Source organism: Micromys minutus, assembly GCF_963924665.1.
Source record: "Micromys minutus genome assembly, chromosome: X".
NCBI classification, from domain to species: Eukaryota; Metazoa; Chordata; class Mammalia; order Rodentia; family Muridae; genus Micromys; species Micromys minutus.
Window position 1 is genome coordinate 92,074,543 of NC_137970.1, and position 24,617 is coordinate 92,099,159.

At 40.8% G+C, this 24,617-nt stretch overlaps 1 protein-coding gene and 1 pseudogene across 4 annotated transcripts in view; one reads left to right on the plus strand and one right to left on the minus strand.

Moving 5' to 3' along the window:
• Positions 1-24,617, minus strand: part of LAMP2 (lysosomal associated membrane protein 2) — a 49,161-nt gene that overhangs the window by 19,453 nt on the left and 5,091 nt on the right. For all 3 annotated transcript variants that reach the window (XM_080910306.1, XM_080910304.1, XM_080910305.1), the window contains exons 2-7: positions 15,344-15,459; positions 13,481-13,697; positions 8,446-8,604; positions 6,978-7,177; positions 6,044-6,166; positions 437-500 (exon numbers count right to left, since the gene is read on the minus strand). In XM_080910306.1, coding sequence (XP_080766432.1) covers positions 437-500; positions 6,044-6,166; positions 6,978-7,177; positions 8,446-8,604; positions 13,481-13,697; positions 15,344-15,459 — 879 coding nt within the window. The remainder of the gene's footprint in view (positions 1-436; positions 501-6,043; positions 6,167-6,977; positions 7,178-8,445; positions 8,605-13,480; positions 13,698-15,343; positions 15,460-24,617) is intronic.
• Positions 21,909-22,338, plus strand: LOC308415805 (eukaryotic translation initiation factor 1-like; annotated as a pseudogene). The gene is made up of 2 exons: positions 21,909-22,012; positions 22,100-22,338. The product of its transcript is annotated as a eukaryotic translation initiation factor 1-like (transcript).

Consider the following 24,617-nt stretch of genomic DNA (forward strand, 5'->3'; position numbering starts at 1 on the left):
CAGCTGGAGCCACGGGTCTCTCCATGTGTGCGGTTTATTTTGTTTTCTGAGACAAGATATCACTATATATCCAAAACTGACCTAGGGCTCACTATGCAACCCAGGCTGGCTTCACATTTATGATCTTCCTATCTCTGCTTCCCAAGACTACAATCCCAGACATGCACCACCTCATCCACCTCTCCCTAATCTTTTCATAGATGTTTCAGTAATCTAAACTTCAGTCACTTCCTTAACAAATATCCACCATACTTTGAAAAGATGATTCTACAAGAGATAGAACACTATAATTCTACATTAAATTTTAAGTTGTGATCAAGAAATATTTTTACATAGCATCTTCTATTTCATAAGACACAATCTGGCCATAAGCTAATTAGTATTTCTTCTCCTTCCATAAAACCCACTCTTCTTCTCTAAGCCAAACTGTGCTTACCTGAGCCATTAGCCAAATACATGTTGACATTCACTTCCTTCAGATAGAATCGTTTTTCATTTTTCTGTTTGAAAAAGAGCTTCTAGTTAATAACATATCATAACTGTCTAAAGAGTTGGCATCCACAGAATAGGGATCTGGTACCACTATACAGATGAGGAAAAAACCATAAGACCTGGGCCAGCAGCAAAATCTACAACTAAGTCTTCCCACTAATTGTCACAAAACTATTTTCCAATGCATTTCATTTCTAATCTCTTTGATCTCAGTAGTCAGATGTTTCTAGATATAGGATAATTCATCCTCTCTGTTTTATTCTTCTTGTCTCCTGTTGAGTCCATGTTATCTAGCTTAGGTCACAAAGTAACCTTTTATTTGTTTTGGCTTCTTTATTTTTTTGCTTTTTTGAGACAGGGCTTCTCTGCATAACCCTGGCTTCCCTGGTACTCAGTTCTGTAAATCAGGCTGGTGTGGAACACAGAGATCCTTCTGCCTCTGCCCAAATAGGGTACATGTACACAAATAAATTTTATTCAGCTAAAACAAAGAGATTGTGAAATTTGCAGGCAGATGGATAGAAATTGAGAGTATCAGAATATCACCCTGAGTGAGATAGCCTTGACCCAGAAAGACATGCATAATATGTACTCACTTATAAGAGAACATTAGCCATAAAGTGCAGGACACTCATACTGTACTCCACAGACTCAAAGAATAAGGTAATAAGGAGAGCCCCAGGGAGGATGCATGAATCTCCCCCAGAAGGGGAAACAAAATAGTCATTGGAGATGGATGGCAAGAGGGAACTGGGTGGAAGAGGGGGTAAGAAGGGAAACAGGGATGGAAAGCATGATGGGGGAGTGAGGGAAACAGAAGGCTGGGAGTGTGAATGGAAATCAGTGGGGGCATCTCTGGGACTAGCTGGAGGCCTGAGACAGGAGAGGCTACTAGGCATCTATGGGCAACCCAAGGTAAGATTCCTACCAGAGGGAGATACAGAGACTCAAGTGGCCACTTCCAATAGCCAGATGGGATTTCTAGTGGAGGGAGGGGGACATCAATCCCCGCACAAAGCCTTCAACCCAAAAATTGTCCTGCCTATAAGATGTGCAGGGACAAAGATGGAGCAGAGACTTCGGGAATGGCCAATGAATGACTTCCCCAACTTGAGATTTGTCCCATGTGAGAAAAGCTATTAACCCCTGAAGCTATTAATGATACTCTGCTATGCTTTCAGACAGGAGCCTAGCATAACTGTTTCCCAAGAGGCTTCACACAGCAGCAGATGGAAACAGCTACAGAGACCCACAACCAAACATTAGTCAGAGCTCAGGAGTCTTGTGGAAGAGTGGGGGATAGCATTTAGGGAGCCAGAAGGGTCAAGGACACCACAAGCCCTAGTCAGTCAACTGACTTGGGCCCAGAAGTTGGTGCTCACAGAACTGAACCACCAACCAAACAACATGCATAGGCCTCCTACATATTTGAAGCAGGTGTGCAGTTTGGTCTTCATGTGAGTCCCAGGACAACAGTAACAGGGGCTGTCTCTGACTCTGTTGCCTGCCATTGAATCCACTTCCCTTACCTGGACTGCCTGGTTCTGGGTTAGTGAGAGATGATGAATTTAGTCCTGCTCAGACTAGATGTCCCAGGATGGGATGGGTCTCCCCTTCTCTGAGGTGAAGGGGAGAGGGTAATGGGGAAAGGATGTGTAAGGGCAGGACTGGGAAGAGAGGAGGAAAGGCGGCTACAATCCTGATCTTTTAATAACATTACCTTTGCATTTTGTTTATTTTCTAAACTTTGTGGTTTGGATCTAGGACCCAAGGCTTATTGCATGTAACAGGCTTGAGGAAATCCTCAGGTCAGTTTTCATCTAGTAAAATCATTATACTTATTTTGTTTGTGTCTTTACCCACTGACCCACTCTGCCATGTTTTTATCTGGCTGTCTGTATTAGAGGCACAGTCTCTTTATTATATGCCCTCTGGCTGTCTTGGAACTTTCTCACACTCAGAGATTCACATGCCTCTGCCTCCCAAGTGCTGGAAGTTTTTTTTTTTATTAACATATATAATTATTTTGAGACAGTGTGTAGCCTTAGATAGATTAGAACTTACTATGTAGACTAGGCTAGCTCAACTCAGCAATCCCCCTGCCTCTATTTCCCAAGAGCTGGATCAAAGGCTTGCACTACACATCTCATTAAATATGCTAATTGTATGTATTTTGTTTTCAAGACGGGGTTTTTCTGACATAGCCAGGACTATTCTGGAGCTCACTATATAAACCAAGCTGGCCTGGAACTCACAGAAATCCAACTGCCTCTGCCTCCTAAGAGCTAGGATTAAAGGTGTGTGCTACTATACCCAGCTCTTAATTATATGTATAAACAGAGCTCAGTGTAATATTCTGACACATGCATAAACCATATACTAATCAAATAAAGGGCAACTGGCATTTACCTGGCCTTAGAACTGTTAACATTTGAAGCTCTGAAGTCCCATTTTCTAGATATTCATAAAGTACACCATAGAGTACTATGTCATCCTATTGTAGTACAGAACATTTACTGTCCCTCTACCTAGCCTACACTCCCTATTATCTTTCGTAGAAATTTAACTGATCAGCCAGTCATTCTAATTGTCTACATGCTTAGTATACACAAAGTAACACATCTAAATACTCCATGGGACTAGCAAGATGAACTGGATTTCTATCTTGCCCTCCCAGTACTTGCAATGTGCTGGGGAACATAGATACATAAGACATTAAAGATACAGCTCAGTGGCAGAGGGCTTGCTTAGCATTTATGGATCCTGGAGTTGACTTGAAAGAAAAGCTATACGAATAAGTTAATCCTGTTCAGAAAGAAAGTGACAAGTTAGGATTTTGACAGGAAAGAAATGATCTCCAATGAGGGAAGATACAAAACTCATGCCAGCTAGGGATGGGGAATTTGGGGTGGGCAGGAAACTAGTGGGCCAAGGGTATGTTCAAGAAGACAAGAGCATAAGCAAAGGTAGTCAGAAAGAAACATTATCTAAATAAATACCTAAACAAAGTAAGTGCAAGTCATTTTTCTTTCTGTGTGTGAGACACTGGAAATTGACCTTAGCATTCCACAGGCAATGGACAAGCATCCAGACACTGAGCTCTATGTCCTCAGTCACTGTATTTGCTATTTTGAGACAGGGTCTCAGGAAGTTGCCCAGAGTAGCACTAAACTCAAGTAGTAAAAGCTGGCCTTGAATTTACAATCTTCTCTCAGCCTCCCAAGTAGCGGGGAGTACAGAGCCATGCCACCAGCCTTGGCTCCAAAACCCCTATACTACTGATGTTGTTACTATGCCCAGTTTAGGATGAGTCATTCAAGCACAGTATTGCTAAGTGACCTCCCCCACTGCTGCCAATTAGCAATCACTGAGCTGGAATTTAAACCCAAAGGCTGGCTCCAAACATACGGACTGATTACTGCTGTGCTCTTAGACATCACAAGCTATTGCATGAAAGTCAGAGTGAAGGAAGGTTTGTGAAGTGAAAAAAAAGCTACAGGAACAGAGTTCACTGCATAGAGGAAAGGGGTTGAGCTGACCTTCTGTCGTTTAGATGTTACCTTGTTGGCAAAACACAATCACTGAAAATTTATGGGAAGACCTGTGCTTTGGGAAGATTAATCTAAGAAAGATAAAGAGGAAAGTAAGAGGCTTTTGAACAGACAAGAGAAACCACAGCTGGAAGCATACCTGAGGCAGAGAGAGGGAGAGGGAGAGAGAGAGAGAATGGAATGAAATGAAGACAGAAATTTCAGCAACAAGTACAATGGAGGACTTGATGCTTCCTCTACGTCTGTCCTTCCTCTCTTCAGTCAATGCCTCTGCCCAGCACTCACGATGTGCTCCTAACTTTGTTCAAATTACATTCATATACTCAGCTGAAAATGCAGTGTGCCATCATCCTCCCAGCTGGCATTGATGATGTTCCTTTGTCCAGGGTCAGACTCTACTTTTCCATTTCTCCTCTCCTCTATACGTACAGATCTGACCTACCCTTGAATGCCATCAAATGTCATCTTTTCCATTAAACTATCGCCTCTCCTCCAGTCAGAACTACGCTCTTCACTTCCTCTTTGTGTTAACATCTGCCTGCCACTAGGCATGTAGCCAGGTAGCTGCGTGCTTCCTTGTAACATTTTCGAGAGAAAGAAAAGAGGAGAAGGAGAGCGAGAAAAAAGGGAAGGCAGGCCTGCCCTAGACATATTGAAGATGCTAATTCTTTTTTGTTGATTTTTGTAACTTTCACAGTGCAGGAGATGGAACCCCAGAGCATCATGCTCTTGATGCAAACACTTGACCACTACATAGCCCAGGCAGGCCTTGAACTCGAGTTCCCCTTGCTACACTCTAAATAGGTATATACCACTTTGCCTGGCCATAACTACTTTTTACACATCAGATGCTGAGACTATATTTCCATCCCTATATGAAAGAATATGAATTGAAAGCAGAAGTGGCTTTTTTATACAATTACACACTACTTCTGCTCAAGAAGAGTGATGGTTCCCCATCTCCCCTCACCTATAACTGGCTCCTGTTCTTCGTTCCCATCTGTTACTATTGTACACATCCACCCAATCACACAAAACTAAGACTAACAATTGCTTCTGAAATGCTAGAGATTAAGGTCCCCAGTTATTAATAGATGCTAGAAAGAAGCAGAACAAGTATATCTAACTTCTTACAGTTCAGCTCTTAATATAAGCAAGCATGAGCAACAGAAACCTGACTGTAATGGAGGATTCTCAGAGGATTAATACCAGGCCCTACTACAGATAACAAAATTTAGGAAGTCCAAGTCCCCCTTTCAAAGTGGTGTACTACTTGCTTACATGTGGCTCCTGTATACTTTCCTGTATTACTTATAACCCTTAAACATCAATGTGTAAAATAGTCTACTGTTTACAAAAACTGTGCATGTTCACAATAAAATGCAATTTTTTATGGATCTGGAGATCGATCGCAGGGTCTTATGCATTCTAAGCAAGAATGTCTGCCACAGACATTGAACTTGAGACATTTTTACTTAATATTAATTCAAGGTTGGTTTAATCTGTGTGTGCAGGACCTAGAGAATGTTACCAGGGGCTAAAGAAATGGCTCAGCAACTGGAGCACTGGCTGTTCTTCAAGGACCCAGGGTCAGTTTCCAGCTGTGATTCCAGTTCCATGACATCTGGAACCTTCACTCAGATATACATACAGGCAAAAGACCATTGCACATAAGAAATGTATCTTTACAAAAAAAAAGAATATTAGCTATAAAATGTTTAAAATGTTGTGTTAGAGTGAGAATTGTCTAATAATAAAGAAAATATTACAAAAACGAATTTAGTTCCTTTTTCATGTGAGTTCATTCTTGTCTCTACACTGAAGTGCATATAATGACTGCTTTCTGTGATTGTTCATACAAGAGTCCAGACCACAGATAGTGCAGTTGACTCAGAGATGAGCAGGGATAAGAAGCCAAGCATCATACACCCACCACTGTTCAGACTTGCAGGAGCACTTCTAGAGAAAGAACTTAGTTTAAGAAAACAGTCAGTACTCACCACAGCAAAGACAAAGGCCAGATATTTAATTTGAGAGTTGCTCAGCCTAAGTTGAGCAGTTTGAGGGTGACAGCTACCACTGAAGTTGGTTGTTGCAGGGTTGATGTTAAAAATGAAAGGCACCTTTGGGAGAATAAAGAAGGAAGGTTGAGATTAACTGTAAAAGTCAACACCAAAGCCCTTTGTACTGATAAAACCAACGTCAATGTACAACACAACCTCTTTTTTTGTGTGGACACTTGAATTCCTGGTGTCTTACTCTCACGAGACCTTGACACAAGCCTTCAAGCTATGACTCATCAGACTTCAACAACAACAATAACAAGAGGGAAGTTTCCTCAGTAATGAGTCAAGTGAAAACACATTTTTTTTTTCTCCCAGAGCACAAGAACCATCTGTCTGGCTTGTTTCAATCACAGGATTCTGAAAAAGGGGATTTGTTCACTGGTCCTCCCTCTAGTGTCCCAAGGAGGTATTGCAACTCGACAAGTACTCTGTGCTCTGACTCATCAAATAGCCTTGCACCAACCTACAGTGTGGTTCAAATAAAAGGCTAAAAAGGCTTTGGTTTGATTTTTCATTTTTGGCAGTGTTAGGATGGTACCCAAGACCTTGTGCATGAGATGCAAGTGCTCTATCCCTGAACTTTATTTCATCCCATCTCCAACTTAACTATGTATGCTGAGCCACTGAAGGCTTATAGAACCTAAGCTGTAAAGAAGTCTTTAAGTAAACTGGCAGGTTTTCTGCTAACCAAGATGCCTTTATGGTGATATTAACTACTATGGATATAGTATTTCCAAACTATTCAAAACAACACCAACTCTGCATTTACTCTTGACTCAGTCTAGTAGTGATTCTTCAGTGCATGGTGTGCTATATATACATTACTTAAGATGCAATTTACAAAAAAAAAGGTTTAACTAAACCCTACCTTCTCCTCAGTGATGTTCAGTTGTAGCCCCATGGTAGCCAGCAGACAGGTAGCATTGCCATTAGAAATGGTATAGTTTCCAACTGTTGGAGTTGGAATGGGTGTTGGAGTTGGAGTGACTGTCGTAGTAGGGGATGTTGCAGTGGTATGAATGACGGGTGCTACAGTGGTGACAGATTGGTCTTTCTCACACACATGTTCTAAAACAAAGGACAGAATAAGTTAGGGTGATCTTGCTTTGTTAGGCCAGGGAAGAGCAAACCACTTCTTCGAGTTAGGTTCTCACAGTCCAAATTAGAGCAAAAGACCTTGGTGGTATATTTTTAAAGTCGATAAAGCAAGGGTTCCTAAACTACTGTTTAATAGACAGATAATCTCTTAAATTCCTTCTTAGGAAGTATTAGTAGTTTCCTAGTAATGAAATTATTACATTTCCATTAAGTGGTTCACTGTGTGCTTCTAGTACATACATTCATTCTCTCTCTCTCTCTCTCTCTCTCTCTCTCTCTCTCTCTCTCTCACACACACACACACACACACACACACACACACACACACTACATACTACAAACGAGACAACGACGATTCCATGTATATCATAAGCTCTCAACAGAAATTATCAATTGGCTATCACTTTAAGCCTGTGCTAACAGCGCACACCTTTGATCTCAGGAGGCAGAGGCAGGTGGATTTCTGAGATGTGAGGCCAGCCTGATCTACAGAGCAAATTCCAGGATGGCCAGGGCTACACAGAGAAATCTTGTCTCACAAAAAGAAAAAAAAATTTAGTCTGCACCTTAAGAAATGTCTCAGTTGATGATCTCAATAAATGCTACCTGATATAGTCTGCCCTTAAAATAAGAGCCCCATATATACATCCATACTTTAAGGATTCACGGTTTTTGGTCAGGCAGTGGGTAAATGTCTTTAATTCCAGCACTAGAGAGTTAGAGGCAGGCAGATCCCTGGGAGTTCAAGGACAGCCTGGGCTGTTACCCAGTGAAACCCTGTGTCAAAAAAATAAGTGAACAGGACTGGAGAGATGACTCAGTGATTAAGAGCACTGACTGCTCTTCCAGAGGTCCTGAGTTCAAATCCCAGCAACCACATGGTGGTTCACGATCATCTGTAATGGGAACAGATGCCCTCTTCTGGTGTGTGTGAAGACAGCTACAGTGTACTCACATTAAAATTAATAAATAAATCTTAGGAAGGAAGGAAGGAAGGAAGGAAGGAAGGAAGGAAGGAAGAAAGAAAGACAGAAAGAAAGAAAGAAAGAAAGAAAGACAGAAAGAAAGAAAGACAGAAAGACAGAAAGACAGAAAGAAAGACAGAAAGAAAGAAAGAAAGAAAGAAAGAAAGAAAAAGAAAGAAAGAAAGAAAGAAAGAAAAAAAGAAAGAAAAAGAAAAAAAGAAAGAAAGAAAGAAAGAAAGAAAGAAAGAAAAAAGAAAGAATGAAAGAACTTACCATGCTTACTCACTGTACCATTTTGAACAAAAGCTTGCAGGTGAATACCCCAATAGTGCTCAACAACAGGATTTAGGTTCAAAGTTAAAACACTATTGCACTTAAAGATGACATCCAATGGAACTTTGAATCTCTCAGGATCGATAACTTTAAGAACTCCTATAAAATAAGGTTAACAATGGTATTTCCAAGAAAAAATATATATATTAACATATATAATATTAATATATATGCCAATATATATCATATTAACATAAATACAGGTTAACAATGGCATTTCCAGGAAGACATGAGAAACTGCTAATATATTTATATCAACATAAATACAGGTTCTCTTTTCTTCTAGGCCTTGCCATGGCAAAGGTGATAAACTGTGGAGCATTGACAGGAATGACAAATTTACTGGAACTATAGGCAGTAGAAGACAAGGACTGAGGGTTACAAAAGAAAGCAGGAAGCAGAAAGGCTGGAGGGAGGGCTCTGTGGTTAAGTGTGCTGGCAGCTATACCAGAACAAGCAAATTCAGTTCTCAGTACCCATTTGGTGGCTCACAAATGCCTGTAACTCCAGTCCCATGGGGATGCCACACTCCTTCTGGCTTCTGTGAGCTGTAGGCACACACATGATGCATAGACATACGTGCAGGCAAACACCCATACACATAAAAGTTAAAATAATACAGAATCATTATTCTTTTCTTAAGGTATATGTAGGTGGCATTAGTATGAAACCTGTCACATCTAAGGACAGTATGAGCGTGGTTGACAATGGAGGACTTGCTTCTGTTTTTCACTGTACCTGTTGCTACAGTTATTGTGTTGGGTGCATGGACACTCATGGGCAAGCTGGTTATGAAGAGTATATATGGGGGTGGTCAGAGGATAAAATGCAGGAGATGGTTCTTTCCTTCTTCATACGTTCAAGACAACCAACTCGGGTTGTCAGACTCGATAGCAAATACTCCTACACACAAAGTGATGGTGTTCTCCCTCCCCCAGCCCCTCCCTGACCATCCCCATCTCCTTACCCACCCAACTTCATGCTCCTTCCTCTCCCTACACCCTAAATCTCAAAATAACCAAGAGCATAGCAATGAAAGTTGAAACAAAGAACAGGAAGACAAAAATGTCAAAACAAAAGGTGTACACACACACACAGACACACAACAACAACAACAACAACAAAAACACAAGGGAGTCCATTTTTGCTGAAGAAAAATGATCTCTTTTACCAGCAGGTACCAATCTTAAGAGTGGGCCTTAGGAAATAAGGCCTGATTTATTTTAAATAATGTTGACAAATATGCAGCCATAAGCAGAGAGACCCTAACTTTTAATTACTGGGGCAAACAGAAGGCTAATGGGCTGCTTAGGTGGAAAGGGAGACATAGTGAAGGGCAAGAGGAAGAAAACCAAGGTTGAGTCCAAAACACCAGCTACAGGAAATAGGAGTTAGTGGCTGTAAGAGAGGCAGAGTGCTGAGACTGTCGGGAAGGAGGCAGGGTACTGGCCTACAAGCACATCAAAGGCCCCAGGTTCAAAACTCAGCACCCCATAAACTGAGGTGGTGCAGCCACACAGGCCAGCACTGAAATGCCTGCTGCTCCAGGGGTAGAGAAACTGGAGAACTGGGACTTCAAGCCCATTCTTGGCTTCCACCTAGGCTACACTAGAAATGTACTCATAATCCTTAACAGGCCTTCTATGCATCTCCACCATGTAACAAGGCGGCCACTTAATGCTGTCTTGGACAGATGGGGTTTGGGGAAAAATTTGAATGTTTTTCTAAAATTGTCTCCTTGTTATCAAAAAGGAACAGATGTGAACTTGCTATATAAAGACAGACCTCACAAAACAATGAGCGGAAGCTAGGCATTATGGTGCATGCCTTTAATTCCAGTATTCAGGAAGCAGAGGCAGTTGGATCTCTGTGAGTTTGAGGCCAGCCCTAGTCTACATAGTTGAGTTCCAGGCAAACTGGAACTGCTGTTTCAAAAACAAAACAAAAGGTGATTATAGAAAAAAACAGTTTCTAAACATATTAGGATTATACTATGAAACTATATAAAAGTTAAAACTAATAAAAACTAAAACTAATACAGGAATATTACACCCTGAAGTTATAAAGCTCGTTGCCTCTAGCAGGCAGGGAGGAAGATGGAGCCAAGGAGTGTCTCAAATTTATCAGTAAAGTTTTACTTCTTTAAATAAGGAAGCAGCCATTTAAAAGTTACATTTATTAACCCAGGAATACTCCTTTAATCCCAGCACCCAGGACACAGAGACTAGCAGATCTCTGTAAATTGGAAACCAACCTGGTCTACATAGGGAAATCCAGACTAGCCAGGATTTCAATGAGACAATTTACAATGAGACTCTAAAATTTAAAAAAAAAATCTGGGTAATAAGTCTCTATGGGTCTGCTATATTACTGGCTTTTTTTACATACTTTAATCATGACAACATTTTTTATGTAGCAACTTCAAAGTTACTTCAATTATTAAATGCCTAAAAATTAGTATTTCAGAGTAGGGCTGTGGTAGCATACTCCTTTAATCCCAGCACTCAGGGATGGGGAGCTGGCTCAGTGGTTAAGAGCACTGACTGCTCTTCCTATAGAGGTCCTGAGTTCAATTCCCAGCAACCACATGGTGGCTCACAACCATCTGTAATGAGATCTGATGTCCTCTTCTGATGTGTCTGAAGACAGCTACAGCGTACTCATATATAATAAATAAATCTTTACTCCCCACACTCAGAAAACAGAAGCAGGAGAATCTCTGTTGAGTTGAAGGCCAGTCTCCTGTAGAGTGAGTTCCAGGATAGCAAAGGCTACACAAAGAAACCCTGTCTGGAAAAACAAGCAAAGCAAAGCAAAGCAAAGCAAAAGTAGCATTTCAAAATGCTAAATTATTTCAAAAGCAATTCTCTAAAGTGCACGTAAGGAAAGCATTTCAAATTCCAAAGTTTTGATAACTATTATACAGAAGACAGTCACAGAAAAAGTCAAACACTTGTTTGAAATACAGACAAGGAAGGGGATTAGCATGTTAGTGATTTTATCTAACATGTCTGACTAAAGCTATCTTCCTTTAACAGCTGCTCATGCGGTTGAGAGATGGGTTACACCAGTCTCTGATTATTAAGACAGACTCTGAAGCTGGATTCTCTGCTCTAGCATCCTCGCTTCCAAATTAATCCAGCAGTATATTCTCCATAAACCATTCTCTCTTCTTTGCTTATAACATTTTCTGGCTTAGAAAAACCTACCACAGTTTCCCTAGTGCCTACCTTCATCATGCTAAAAGCCCTTTCTTGGCTTCCCAGGCCCCTATAATGAGGCCCACTGCACTGAGCCAACTGGCTTTGCCTCCTGCTACACTGACGGCCTAGATTTTAATCAGGCAACTCTCCAATGACTGCTGTGCATCCTCTGACGCCCCCTGGTGGAAGCATCCCCCTCCAGTTCTTCCACTTATAGTCCATGATTAACCTGTAGCTCAGGACCCACCAAGCACCTTTATCCCTCCATCAGGAACTGACCTCTTTCATTCTGTTCCCAATCCCTCTTCTCTCTCTGCTCCTCATCAGGATCCCTGGTGAGAACGCTCAGAAAGTACGCACTAAGCCCAAGGATCCACAGATGCAACTATAGAGTGCATACTACATTCTGAACTTACTGTGTGCTTTTTTGTTGTTGTTGAGAAGGTCTAGAGCTTTCCTCACGGGGTCACAAAAGATTTATAAACTGTCTACCCACTTAAACAGAAAATAAAAACGATAAAAATTCAGAGTGAGCTCAATGCTCTTTATATCATATGGGAACACAATTAAGCTTTGTCTTCCTCAGTGATTTCTAAACTTGAAAGTCAAAGACGAATCTTATCCTAGTAACTAAAGATAATGCAACCACGCTGCAGACAGATAAATATCTAAAGATAACCAATAACCTCTTGCTTTGGTTTTCCTCTCAAAATAAGAGATTAGCAGAATTAAATCTTTGATTTTTGAGTAGACGAGGATGGCCATGAACTCAAGAGATCCATGGCTTTAAAGTATGATTTTTCCATCCATGAGTCCAAAAGTGCTATTAACCTCAGATCTCGGCCCCTGAAGTTGAGCTGCCAGTGCTTCTGCAGTCAGAATGGCACACTCTGTGTAAGGGAGCTAACTACTCCAGACACTGCTAATCTAACATCACTGAAGCCAGTTGACAAGGGAGATACTTACATCCCTAATAAAATCAGCATCACACACTGAGCATGGTGGTATACAAACACCATGGACCTCAATCCTCAAGGGTGGTGATAGGAGGAGTACACATTCAAGTCAGTTTGACTTGCCACAAGAAACCTTAAATTCTCCACTATACACTCTTTCAGAATATTTGAATGCGTAATTGCTTAAGAATGACAGGACTGGCCCAATCATCTAAGTTGTTCTTGACCTGACGTTGTCTCAAGACAGCAAACATTTAGTTACTTTATCATCATTTACTTTTCAATTAAGGTTAATCTTAATAGTAAAAAGATCTGAAGGTTAGGCATTTCTCCTACATTACTGAACTTGTACACTTTCAATTAGTAAAGAGTTTCCTCACTCATCTAAGGCTTGCTGAGTGCCCAGTACTGAACAGATAACAATAGTTAGTGTATGAACCCTCTGTCTTAGTAAGCTTGTTTCAAACACTAGCTCTTTGCTCACTGGATTTAGAGCCTGTGGGAAAGTCACTGAGCCTCATTCCTTTTATTTCCTTCCCAGGGTTTCTATAAACTGTACATTCAGTAAAATCCTGCAGGTGACAATCAGGGTAATCTATGGTATAGAATAAAACACTCCAAAAAATGACATTCAAAATCACTTTGTGTCCAACACTATTCTATACATGGACTCAGGGCTGAAATGAATAAGGGAACTTAATTTTCACTCTTATTAGGAAGATAGATAGGCATAATACTCACTTTAGTTGTTGGTACTTTTTGTTACTAATGAAAGCAAGAGAATATAAAAAATATAAATGCAATTCTTAAGGTTACCTTTATCTGCAGCACCAGGAAATGTTGTGTTATCACTAGTGTTGTAGGAAAGCATGATGTCCTGAATCAAATATTGAGATGCTTCCTTGGTGAAATTCACAGCCCAAAAGATAGCGGATCCAAATTGTATCATTATTTTGGCAACATTCTGGTCATCCCCACAACTGCTTCCATTGTATGTCACCTGGTTGTCAGGTACTGCAATGGTGATAGTTTTCTAAAAGATTAAAAAGTTTAGGAGTGGGTAAGAAAAAAAAAAACAGACATCAGTAAGGCCAGCCCTGGAGAACCCAGTTAGGTATATCACACTTTCCCCCCAGCCAAGAGGCTCTTTGTTTGGTGAGAGCCTATCTGAGATTCTTTAGCTACACAGCAGTTCTTGGGGGCAAGCTCATAATGTCTAAAGAAGAGGGAAGTTTCCTGCTCTCTCCTCTAGTTATTTGTTTATTTCAGCAAAGAGAGAATCCAGGGTCTCATGCACAATGGGCAGGAGTTCTACCAATGAGCAATTTCGCAGCCTGTAGACTTTTTTTAAAGTCATGTTATAGATAGGGCTTTAACAAAATGAAAATAAGGCTAAAATACCCAAGAGACCAGCAAAAAGGTAGATTGATACAGCAAACTATTTCTTAGAAGCTGGGAGCTTGACAGATGGCTCAGTGGTTAAGAGCGTTGGTTACTCATCTGGAGGACCCGGGTTAGATTTATAGAACCTACACTGTGGACTCACAGTAATTGTTCATTATCTAGGGGAAGCTATGCCCTTTTCTGCCCTCCTCTGACACCAGGCACACTAGTGGTGTACAAACACACATAGAGAAAAATTTAAACTCACATACCTTATATATACATGAAAAAATTTTAAAACAATTTTTAAAGATTGAGAAAAAGAAATTAAAGTTTTAATATTAGTATATTCTATTATTACAAAAGTAGTTGTAACTGAATACCATGAAATCTTTCCTCATTTGCATATAACCATCTCCAAGGAAAACTCCAAAGAATCAATGAATTCAAAGTATCCCCTCCAATCTTAAAGAAAATACTTCTAAGAGTATAATACTTTCAGAACACAGGACTTAAGTGTTAGGCCAATTAACATGAGGTCTTATTTGTATGCAGTGTAAAAGGTAAAAAAGTAGAGACTAGAGAGATGGCTCAGTGGTTAAGAGCACACTGACTGTTCTTCCCAGATGTCCTACAGGTCCCAGCAACCACATGGTGGCTCACATCTGTAATGAGATCTGGTGCCCTCTTCTGGCCTGCAGGCATACATGCAGGCAGAACGCTGAATACATAATGTCTTTTTTTTTTTTTTTTAAGGTAAAAAAGGATAAAAAAAATGTCTAAATGTAAAGCTGGACATGGTGGCACACACCTTTAATCTCAGCACTCAGGAGGCAGAGGCACCCAGATCTGAGTTCCAGGACAGCCAGAGCTACACAGAGACCCTGTCTGGGGTGGTCGGGGACAAACAAACAAACAAAAAAGGCTAAATATAAGTAAATCCCTGATAGAAAACTCAAGACAAATAAGGGACTGAAAGTAGTACAGTGCTTACCCAGCACCTACTAGACTGTGAGTTCAAACCCCAGTAACATCACCACCCAAACCAAAAAACCTGTTTACTCAAGTGGACTAGAAAAACTGCTCCCTGGTTAACAGCATCAGCAGCTCTTCCAGAGGAGTCCCAGCACCAACGTGGCAGCTCACCCTCCTCTGTAATTCCAGTTCCACGGGATTCAATGCCCTCTACTGACCTCTAGAGGCAGTGTGTGAATACGGTGTAGACACCCATTCAGGCAAAACACCCTATACGTAAAGAGCAAATAAACCTTCAAAAAGGCAGGTATGTTTACTTACATTGGTTTTGTCTGCAGCTTCATAAGTTACTGTAAAATTCATCTCCCATTCTGCATAAAGGCAAGTACCCTTTGAGTCCGTCAAATTAAGTTTCAGTGCATTGGACTCGATGGCTCCTAAATTTAAAAAAATGTATAAGATAAAAATAAATTCTAGTCACAGCTGACGTTCAACCAGCTCTAAAATAAAACATGTATTTTGAAGTAGATAGTTATCTCAGTGATTATATTTTTTTGCAGTTTTTAACAGGCCACTAATAATAAAGGGCACATTTCCTCTTCTGGAAATGGTTAGTAGATCCTTGATTAGAGGATGGCAGAAATTAGTGGCATCTGATCCCTACAATCATTCACGCCTTCTTCAGTTTTAGACATTACAGTTGTCTTGTTGCCCTTATTTGGTTTCGCAGTGCTCTAAATCAAAGCCTGGGCTCCATACATTTGGCAAGTACTCCACAGAGCTACATGCAACGCTTTCTTTAGTTTTTCAAGTGACTAAGGTAGGGGCAACTTTGGAACATATATCTCAACCAAGTCAGTGAGACTTTCTCTGCAGTGATGATTAATCAGATGGCTACATCCTTACTCAAAACTCTGTTGCCAACTACACGATGTAGGACACATGGAGATCTTGCCAAACAGTTTTATCCTGATGTGACCAGTTTAGCTTTTCTAAACACAAGTATCACAATACCAGAGAAGAAACATCTCAAAGGGCTGTTACAGCCTAGATCCATAAAAAAGGTCAATCTATACAAATGCAGAATCCATAACTTTGCTTCTCATTAAAATTTATCTGAGTAAAAAGGTTGATGAACCTTTCTCATGGACCCACAATCACTGTCCTAAATTCTTAACCTGCTCCTTCTATAAATGGAGAAACCTTCATGCAGAAATGCTTTGGGACTTTTCATCTAACTCACCTCTTGTCTTCTATTACTTAAAGGTTGTTGAAGCATTACCTATTAAACTCAAGCCCCTAAAGCTTCAATATTTTAATGGAGAAGGGGGAAATATGCCAGCAAATACACCTGCAACAGAAATAACTGGCAGCCTTTTGAGACATGTCTTGCTTGTCTAATACATTACCCAAGGGGAAGCTGCTTCCTGTTAAGATCGCTGCGCACCCTTTAATGCTATCCAAGCAAGCCAGTGTCATCTACAGGTAGGGACATGCTATTAGGCTACAGAGAAAACTCCTGAGAGGAATACCAAGCCGGCATGCCTCAGCAACAGCCTTCACGCTGTACACAAAAGGCTACCTTTCATGCTCCAGAGACCTAGCTGCCTTAGCAAGCCCAAACACTTATGCTAAAGCTTGTGGTGGCTGACAGTGACTAAGTAGTGGCAAAGATTCCTTTCCAAAAGACCTTGTGTGAGGAACAGAGGGTTTTTCCACCATTCTTTTCTTCATAGACATGAAATGGAGCTGCCAAGCAGATCCATGTCTACCTGTACAGTGCTGAGAACTCCAACTTACAATTCCTAATCTGATGGGGTATTGCTTCACCTGTGATCCATCTCAACACTTGGCATAAAGTCCCCAGCTTGTGTCCCTGGTATAAAGCATACGTGGTTATGATAAATGATCTTTTTAATATATTGCTGTATTCAATTTGTTACCGTTTTAAAGAGTTTTGCATCTGTATTCAGTACAGGTATGAGTGTACATCTCTCCTTTGCTATAGTCTTTAGAAGTTGAGTGTAGAATCGTGGCTACAAGAAGCTGGGTAGAGTAGATGAGAGAGGATAGAGAAATGCCAATCAACAGAAACTAAGTTACAGTTAGGACACTTAGGAGTAAGCATCCCTGATAAGCTCCAACATTAACACACTGCACGGGACAGCAGCAGTGTACTGCACACTTCAAAAAGAAAGGATTTTCAAAGCTTTCCCGTAAAGAAATGAGCAACACCAGGGATCAATGTTAAGTTTGATTCTTTAAAATCAGACAATATCCAAATACATCCAAAAATCATGATATCTTACTTTATTGTGTACAATTTTGTTTTATGTGTTAATTAAAATCAATTTAAAAATAAAGGATACTCTTCTTCTACCCTAACCACTCAAATCTATTATGAAAGTAACTGAGAAGCCAGGCATAAAGGTGTACACTTCCGACCCCAGCATCCAGGAAACTGAGGCATGGGATTCAGGAAGCTTAGGCATGGGGCTGCAGAGATGGCTGAGTGGGTAAGAGCACTTGTTCTTGCAGAGGATGGAGGTTTGATTCCTAGTAACCACACGGCAGCTCACAACTGTCTAAAACTCTAGTTCCAGGGATCTCATGTCCTCTTTTGGCTTCCATAGGTACTAGGAACCCACATGGTACACCAACATTCATGCAAAATACTAATACGCTTAAAAATAAATCTAATATACTTGAATGAAAGAAAAAGAGGGGGGATGCAAGCTGGGCTGGAGAGATGGCTCAGTGGTTAAGAGTATCAGATGCTTTTCCAGAGAACCTGGGTTTGATTCCTAGCACCACATGGTGGCTCACAACTAACATTACCTCCAGCTCCAGGAGATCTGATGTCCTCTTCTAGCCTAGGCTGGCACCAGGAACACATGTTGTCACAGACATATATGTAGGCAAAATACCCATAAATACACATAAAATTAAAATAAATGTTTAAAAAATGTAGGTAGAAAGCTAACCTAAGCTAGTCTCAAAAAACTATCTCAAGGCAGGTGGATCTCTATGAGCTTCAGGCCAGCTTGCTCTACAGAGCAAGTTACAGGACAGCTAAGGCTACAGGCAAAACCCTATCTTAAAATTAAAAAGAAAAGAAAAAAAAATAAAGGAAGAAAATTATGGAAGATGGTAACAGGACCAATTTGCCATGGTGAAAAACTAAAAGCTGGGCTGGAGAGATGGCTCAGTGGTTAAGAGCGCTGACTGTTCCTCCAGAGGTCCTGAGTTCAATTCCCAGCAACCACAAGGTGGCTCACAACCATCTGTAATGGGATCTGATGCCCTCTTCTGGTGTGTCTGAAGACAGCTACAGTGAACTCATATACATGAAATAAGTAAATAAATCTTTTAAGTAAATGCTTTAAGAGAATTCAGGTTTTAGTTCCCATTTATCCCTTTCAATCAAATTCAAGATACATAATCTATCTCTCCTGGAACAAGACTGAGAACAGGGGGATGCCCTGAGGACCCGGACACACCTATCCATTTTTCTCCAAGTCCATCTGCATGAGGACTGCTTTTACTCCTAGGCTTATCAAACTAAACAATTCCAAATTCCAGATTCATTTCTTACTTCCTCCTCCAAATGAACTTCCTTGATCCCATACCATGAAATACAAAGGCAAAGGCCTAGCATTTTCTTCCTATTTCTATTCCGAATCTACCACTCCATCCTTACATTACTACAGACCCTCTGAGCTGTCCCTAAAAGGCACTGCCAGATACCAATTCTTTCCTGAACTCCCAAACTAAATTTAAATTCCTGTTTGACTTTCAAAGTAACCCTTAATCTTGTCCCACCCAACTGTTTCACCACCACACAGACCATTTTCCCAGAACACACCCTCTAATCTGGCTGAACTGGTTTCCACTGGGCCCTGTAGGCTACACTGCACTCGGCTCACTACTATTGTTTCTAGCAGTTGAGATCCACTTCCTTCTAATGGATAAAATCTTCATCTCAAGGACTTTGGGGCTGTAAAGGTAAAATAACTGTACCCTTCGACATGATTCTAACTGCTGCTGGTCCACACACCATTGGCTGGTGCAGAAACTAGAAATGTTGAACACTTGCTTTTACAACCTCCCTTACAGCTAAACTGTCCCTAACAACTCCACCCCAGACTTAAAAGCTGAAGATGGAACCAGCTATAGAAAAAGGATCCTATGGACAAGGAAATAGTTTAGCAGGTTCAAGTACCCAGAAAAAGGGGTATGCTAACTAATTATAGAAGCGTAACTTTTCTCACTTGGTCATAAGCAATGCAATCCAGTAGCATGACCTGAGGTATTAGGTTTTGGTATACACGACCAGAGTTCTTCCTCTAAGTAACCTGAGATACTGTGCACTGTTTTTAACAAATTATTTTGTGATTTGGGTACAGGAGATTGAACTGGGGAGCAAGTGTGCTACCACATACTACATGCCCAGCCCATGCTCACTTTAAAGCAAAACATGTTATTAAGATGTAACATAACCAGCATAATATGTAAGGAAAAGGTATACACAGCTCAGAGCTTTTTTTATTACATGGGCAAGTGTAAACCCTCCTTCAAGAAGCAGAACATTCTAAGTAGTGTCAGAACCTATAGGAACAGCTTTCAGGACACTCAGAGGATAATGAAGTTCACAGGTGTTCTGGTCCCTCACATAAAATGGTGCACACAGCATTTGCACATAACCCATCCACATCCTTCTATAACCTCCCTGGATCACTTATCTAATACAGCATAAATGTGATGTAAAAAAAAAAAAGTCCATAACATTCAGTATACTTTTTTTCTCCCTCATCCTTTGATCCATACCAGGTTTAATCTGTGGGTATGCAACCTACAGAGGACAAAAAGAAGCTGACTACGCCCCCCCCCCAAAGTTCCTATAGCTTCTCCATTCAGTTAATATTCCTCTTTCAAAGTAAAATGCCCCCCTGACTTATACCTACTGCCTCTTTATCAGCTTGATATAGATAGAATAAGGTACTATGCTCTCCTTCTGGTCTGCCTTCTCTCACTCAACATCATGACCTGTGAAATCCACTGTGGTGTGTGACTGCAATGCTTTCATTCTGTTCTACTGCTTCTGATTACAGGGTGAACCTTTGCTATATATCTGTGGTATTGTTGATGGACAACTAGAAATGTCCCAGTCTATCCCATCACTGTAAACACTCATCTATTGATAAACCTGTGTGTTGAATATTTATCTAACACTAGAATTATGATTTCAAAGACTATATAATATGTCCCACTATAGCTTTTAGATTTGTTGTTGCTACCCAGGGAAAGGGGTTGTTTGGTTTTCTGGTTTATATGTCTGTTTTGAGACAGTCTTTTTTTCTTCCTTTTTTCCTCTTTCTTTGTAAGACAGTGTCTCGCTATGTAGACTAAGCTGGCCTTGAACTTAGAGATCACTTGCTTCTCCCTTCCAATCCCCAGGAATCATCCTGCCTAGGTGGACAATCTTGCTATATATCCCAGAATGCCTTGAACTCACTGTTTTTTGGGCTGGCTAAGAACTCATTCTCCTGTCTGTGCTACCAAACCCTACCCCACTATGTTTTCAATAAACTCCCATTTTGCTTAAAACTCTGGGTTTTTTTTCTCATGCTTGTACCTGAGACTGAAGCTGGACATGGTTATGCATGCCTGTAATCCTAGCACTTAGGAAGCTAAGGCAGGAAGATCATGAATTCAAGGCCAATCTAGGCTAGATAATGAGCCCCCTACAACCAACCCATTTCAAAAAATAAGTTAGATAACGGGACCCATACTTACATGCTATCTATTTTTTAGCAGACATTTCTCCACAAAGCTCCCTTGAATATAAAAGCCCTTACAGAACAGTCCATAAAACATATTTGCATATCTCAGTGGACTTTACACTATCTTGAATTACTGATAATTTTTAATATTCTTTCAATATTTGTTATAGGGGCAATGACAGATAATCTTCAAATGAACTACAACTGGCCAATAAATAGTTAAAAGTATTCAACATCAGCTTTCAGGGCAATGCAAATCCAACTTATTGTATCACTGAATCCCATCTCTCCTACTGCAAAGGCTCCAAAATACAGCACTTCCAAACTGCCCCTTCATAGCAAACTAGTATGCTGTGGAAACTGATGTATACGAAGCAATTTATTATTAATAAAGTACCAAGTCTGTGAATGGGTGATGTATGTAGATAAAGATTCCCTTTACACGTTTCCATCACTCACTGGAATTCCAATATGCTCCTTTAATCATGAGATCTTATCTAAGCCACAGTCCCTAAGAGTGTGACTTTTATTTGAAAGTCATCTATCTTCTCTGTCACATTGAAGAACAGGTCCATTACTGTTCCTCTATCTCTTAGTGTTCCTAGTAATGCTGAATACATATTAGATTTTCAATAAATACTAATCGATTACATCAAAGTGAAATACCCTGCAATGTGGACCTGAAATACAGCTCAGTCTTATTACAGGAGGCCAGTTCTTTTGAATTTCCAAATCATGAACTTATCAGTGTTCTAGATATTGCCACATAGCTCATGTCAATTTTACATAAACCATGACTCAGATTTCAAGCCATGAATAATGCTTTTCCTATAAAGTGAGAGATTAATTTTGAAATGTAATGCTTGAGTAGAGTGTCTCTAGCAAGTGATTTCCACACTTAGCTGCTATGCTTGATTTTTAGAATAGCCAAACTATTTTGAAGGCTGTATGTGGTCCCAGTCACGGAGCTGCTGCTGAGGCCTCCGCCTGGAGCCCCCTCACTTCCTGACCCTCTGACCCTGTCTCCCACCCCCACCCTGCCCGCCTTCCCCCACAGCCGCCTTTGGCAGGCCGTTTCCACCGAGGAAAAGGAATCTTATCGTATGTCCGCTCTCCAGAACCTCTGCTCTTTTGACCCTTTTGCTGATGCAAGTAAGGGTGATGACCTGCTTCCTGCTGGCACTGAAGATTATATCCATATAAGAAGGTTTCTGGAGGGAACACTGGGAAAGGGAATAACATTTAAAATGTAAATAAAAAATTACCCAATTTAAAAAAAAAATGAATTCAACAGAGAAACGTCAGAAAGGCCCTTACAAGAAATTGCTGATGATTACGATAAGAAAAACTAGTGAAGGTATTTAAGAAGAAAGAAATTTGCCTGCAAATGGTCCTGTAATTGAGAATCCAGAATATAGAGGAGCAATTCAGCTACAAGGTGACCAGCGCAAGAACATACGCCAGTTCCAGATAGAGACTGGACTGGCTAAGGATGATCGGCTGAAGGTTCGTGGCTCTCTGAAGCTTAAGTGAGGATTACCTCCAATGAGTAGTATTTCCCTTCTGTCCCTTGTCACGAGTTTAAAAATCTCACAGCTTGTATAATGTAATCATTTGGGGTCCACTTTTAACTTGGACTAGTGTAAACCCCATTATGCAATAAACCGAGAAGGCCAGTAAGAAAGGCTGTATATATTTTAAAGGCTGTATGGCCTTTCAAAGCCATAGCTGAATATATCCTAGAATGTGTGATTATGGAGCTAAAACTTTATTCTCAAAAGAAAAGAAAAAAAGATCATGCCTTAAGAAAATTCTCAAGTGCAATGCTGCTGACAGGGCTGTTCCAAAATGATCACATATAGGTTCAGAACTTAGCTATCTGAACACAAAGCATTGCAAAAAGAAAAAGTGGCTAGGTTTTCACAGGTTTAGCCCAAGATGTGCCTGAGAGGTACACAGACTAAAACAAAGCACCATGCCAGCACATGCCTTTAATCAGTAGACATAGGCCGATTTCTGAGTTTGAGGCAAAGTTTGCTCTACAGAGCAAGTTACAGGTCAACCAAGGCTGTGGCACAGAAGAACCCTGTCTGGGGAAAAAATAGAGATCGAAGATAGAAACAAAATCCATACAACAGGGGATGGAGAAATGGCCCGGTCATTCAGAGGACGCAGGCAGGACTCCCAGAACCCACATGGCTGCTCACAATAGTTTCTAATTCTAGTCCCACGAGATCCAACACCCTCCTGTGGCAATCTCAACACAAGGCATAACCATGGCAGGCATACAAGCAGGCAAAGCACTCATACAAATAAAATTAAAAAACAAAAACAAAACCCATACAACAGTGACCTCAGAAACAGTATAAAGAAATGATGAAGAGAACCCGTCACCCATCTGCGGGACTGAAAAGCTACAATTGCACTCGAGAAGCCAAGCTTTAGGTGTGAGACTCTGGGCCAGTTACTCTTGCCAGGAATTGCAGTTATTTGTCTAATGGGTTTCTCGATGGGGTATAAACACTCTGAGGTAAGAGAAAATTTCCAAGCAAGTTAGAGATCCTGTTTACAAGCCTCCCTTTCAATAAACGCAAGACTTGAAGAGGTCCTGTCCCACTCTAAAAATGTATCTTTACTTTCATCCCGTTAAGTCCTATCCTAAACTTCATCCATTTACCTTGAGGTTGGCAGGGAGGGAGGCATACAGAGCTAGAGAGGTGGCTCAGTGGTTAAAAGCAAATGTTCTTGCAGAGGACCTGGCTTCCATTCCCCGCACCCTTATGGAGCTCACAACCATCCATAAGTCCAGCTCCAGGGCAGCCAACTCCCTCTTCTTGTCTCTGAGGGACACCAGGGCATGAATATAGAAGAGACATACATGCAAGCAAAATATGCATACATATAAAATAAATGTTTTTCTTAAACCAGAGAGATGGCCCAGAAGTAAAGGTGCTTGTACCAAGCTGACAACTTAGGAACTAGGAACTGGGTTCGATTCCTAAAACCCACAGGCTTGAAGAACTGATGCCTGCTAGTTGTCCTCTACTTTCCACATGAGCAACATGCACATATGTACTCACACATATGCACACACACACACACTTTACAAAAGAGGGCATAGGCAATAATCTCAGCACTTGGGTGGAGGCAGGAGGACTACCATGAATTCCAGACTAACCAAGGCTACACAGTGTGAGATGCAGGTAAGCTTGGGCTACAGAAGGAGACCACTGAAAAACCACAAGAGGACAAAAGGCGCACACTTGGTTCTATGTTTTCTTCTCTGTTAAGTGACGGTTTCCCCACAGGTTCAGAACAGGTTAGCTGTTCTCATGTTTACCTGTGACTCCCTTGTTTACATTTTTCTTTTTGTTAGGTCTACAGCAGCAGATAAGATCTGAAGCCACGAAAGTCGGTACGTGTAAAGCAACAGTTAAAATTAACAAAACATACTGTTCTAAACCATAAAACGACTTCCTTGATTCTTTTTTAAGGTCAGAGAGTAGGGGAAAAAAATGAGACAATTTTACTGCAGTAATGGAAAGTGCCTATTGCTGAGCACAGCTGGCAGGCCTCCAGCGTGCTTTTGCAATGCACACTGGGATACCAACAAGTACCCATAAAATACACTTCTGGAGTGGAAGAATCTCTGAGCACTTCAGAAACTGTGATTAGTGCAGCCTTCCTAAAGCAGGATCACAGAAGCTCTCTCCACTGCTGAGACAATACTGGGTTACAGACACAAGCCCACTGTAAATTTCAGGGAAAGGAGGCTAGAGGCACAGGAAGATTTAAATTCTTAGAACTCTATC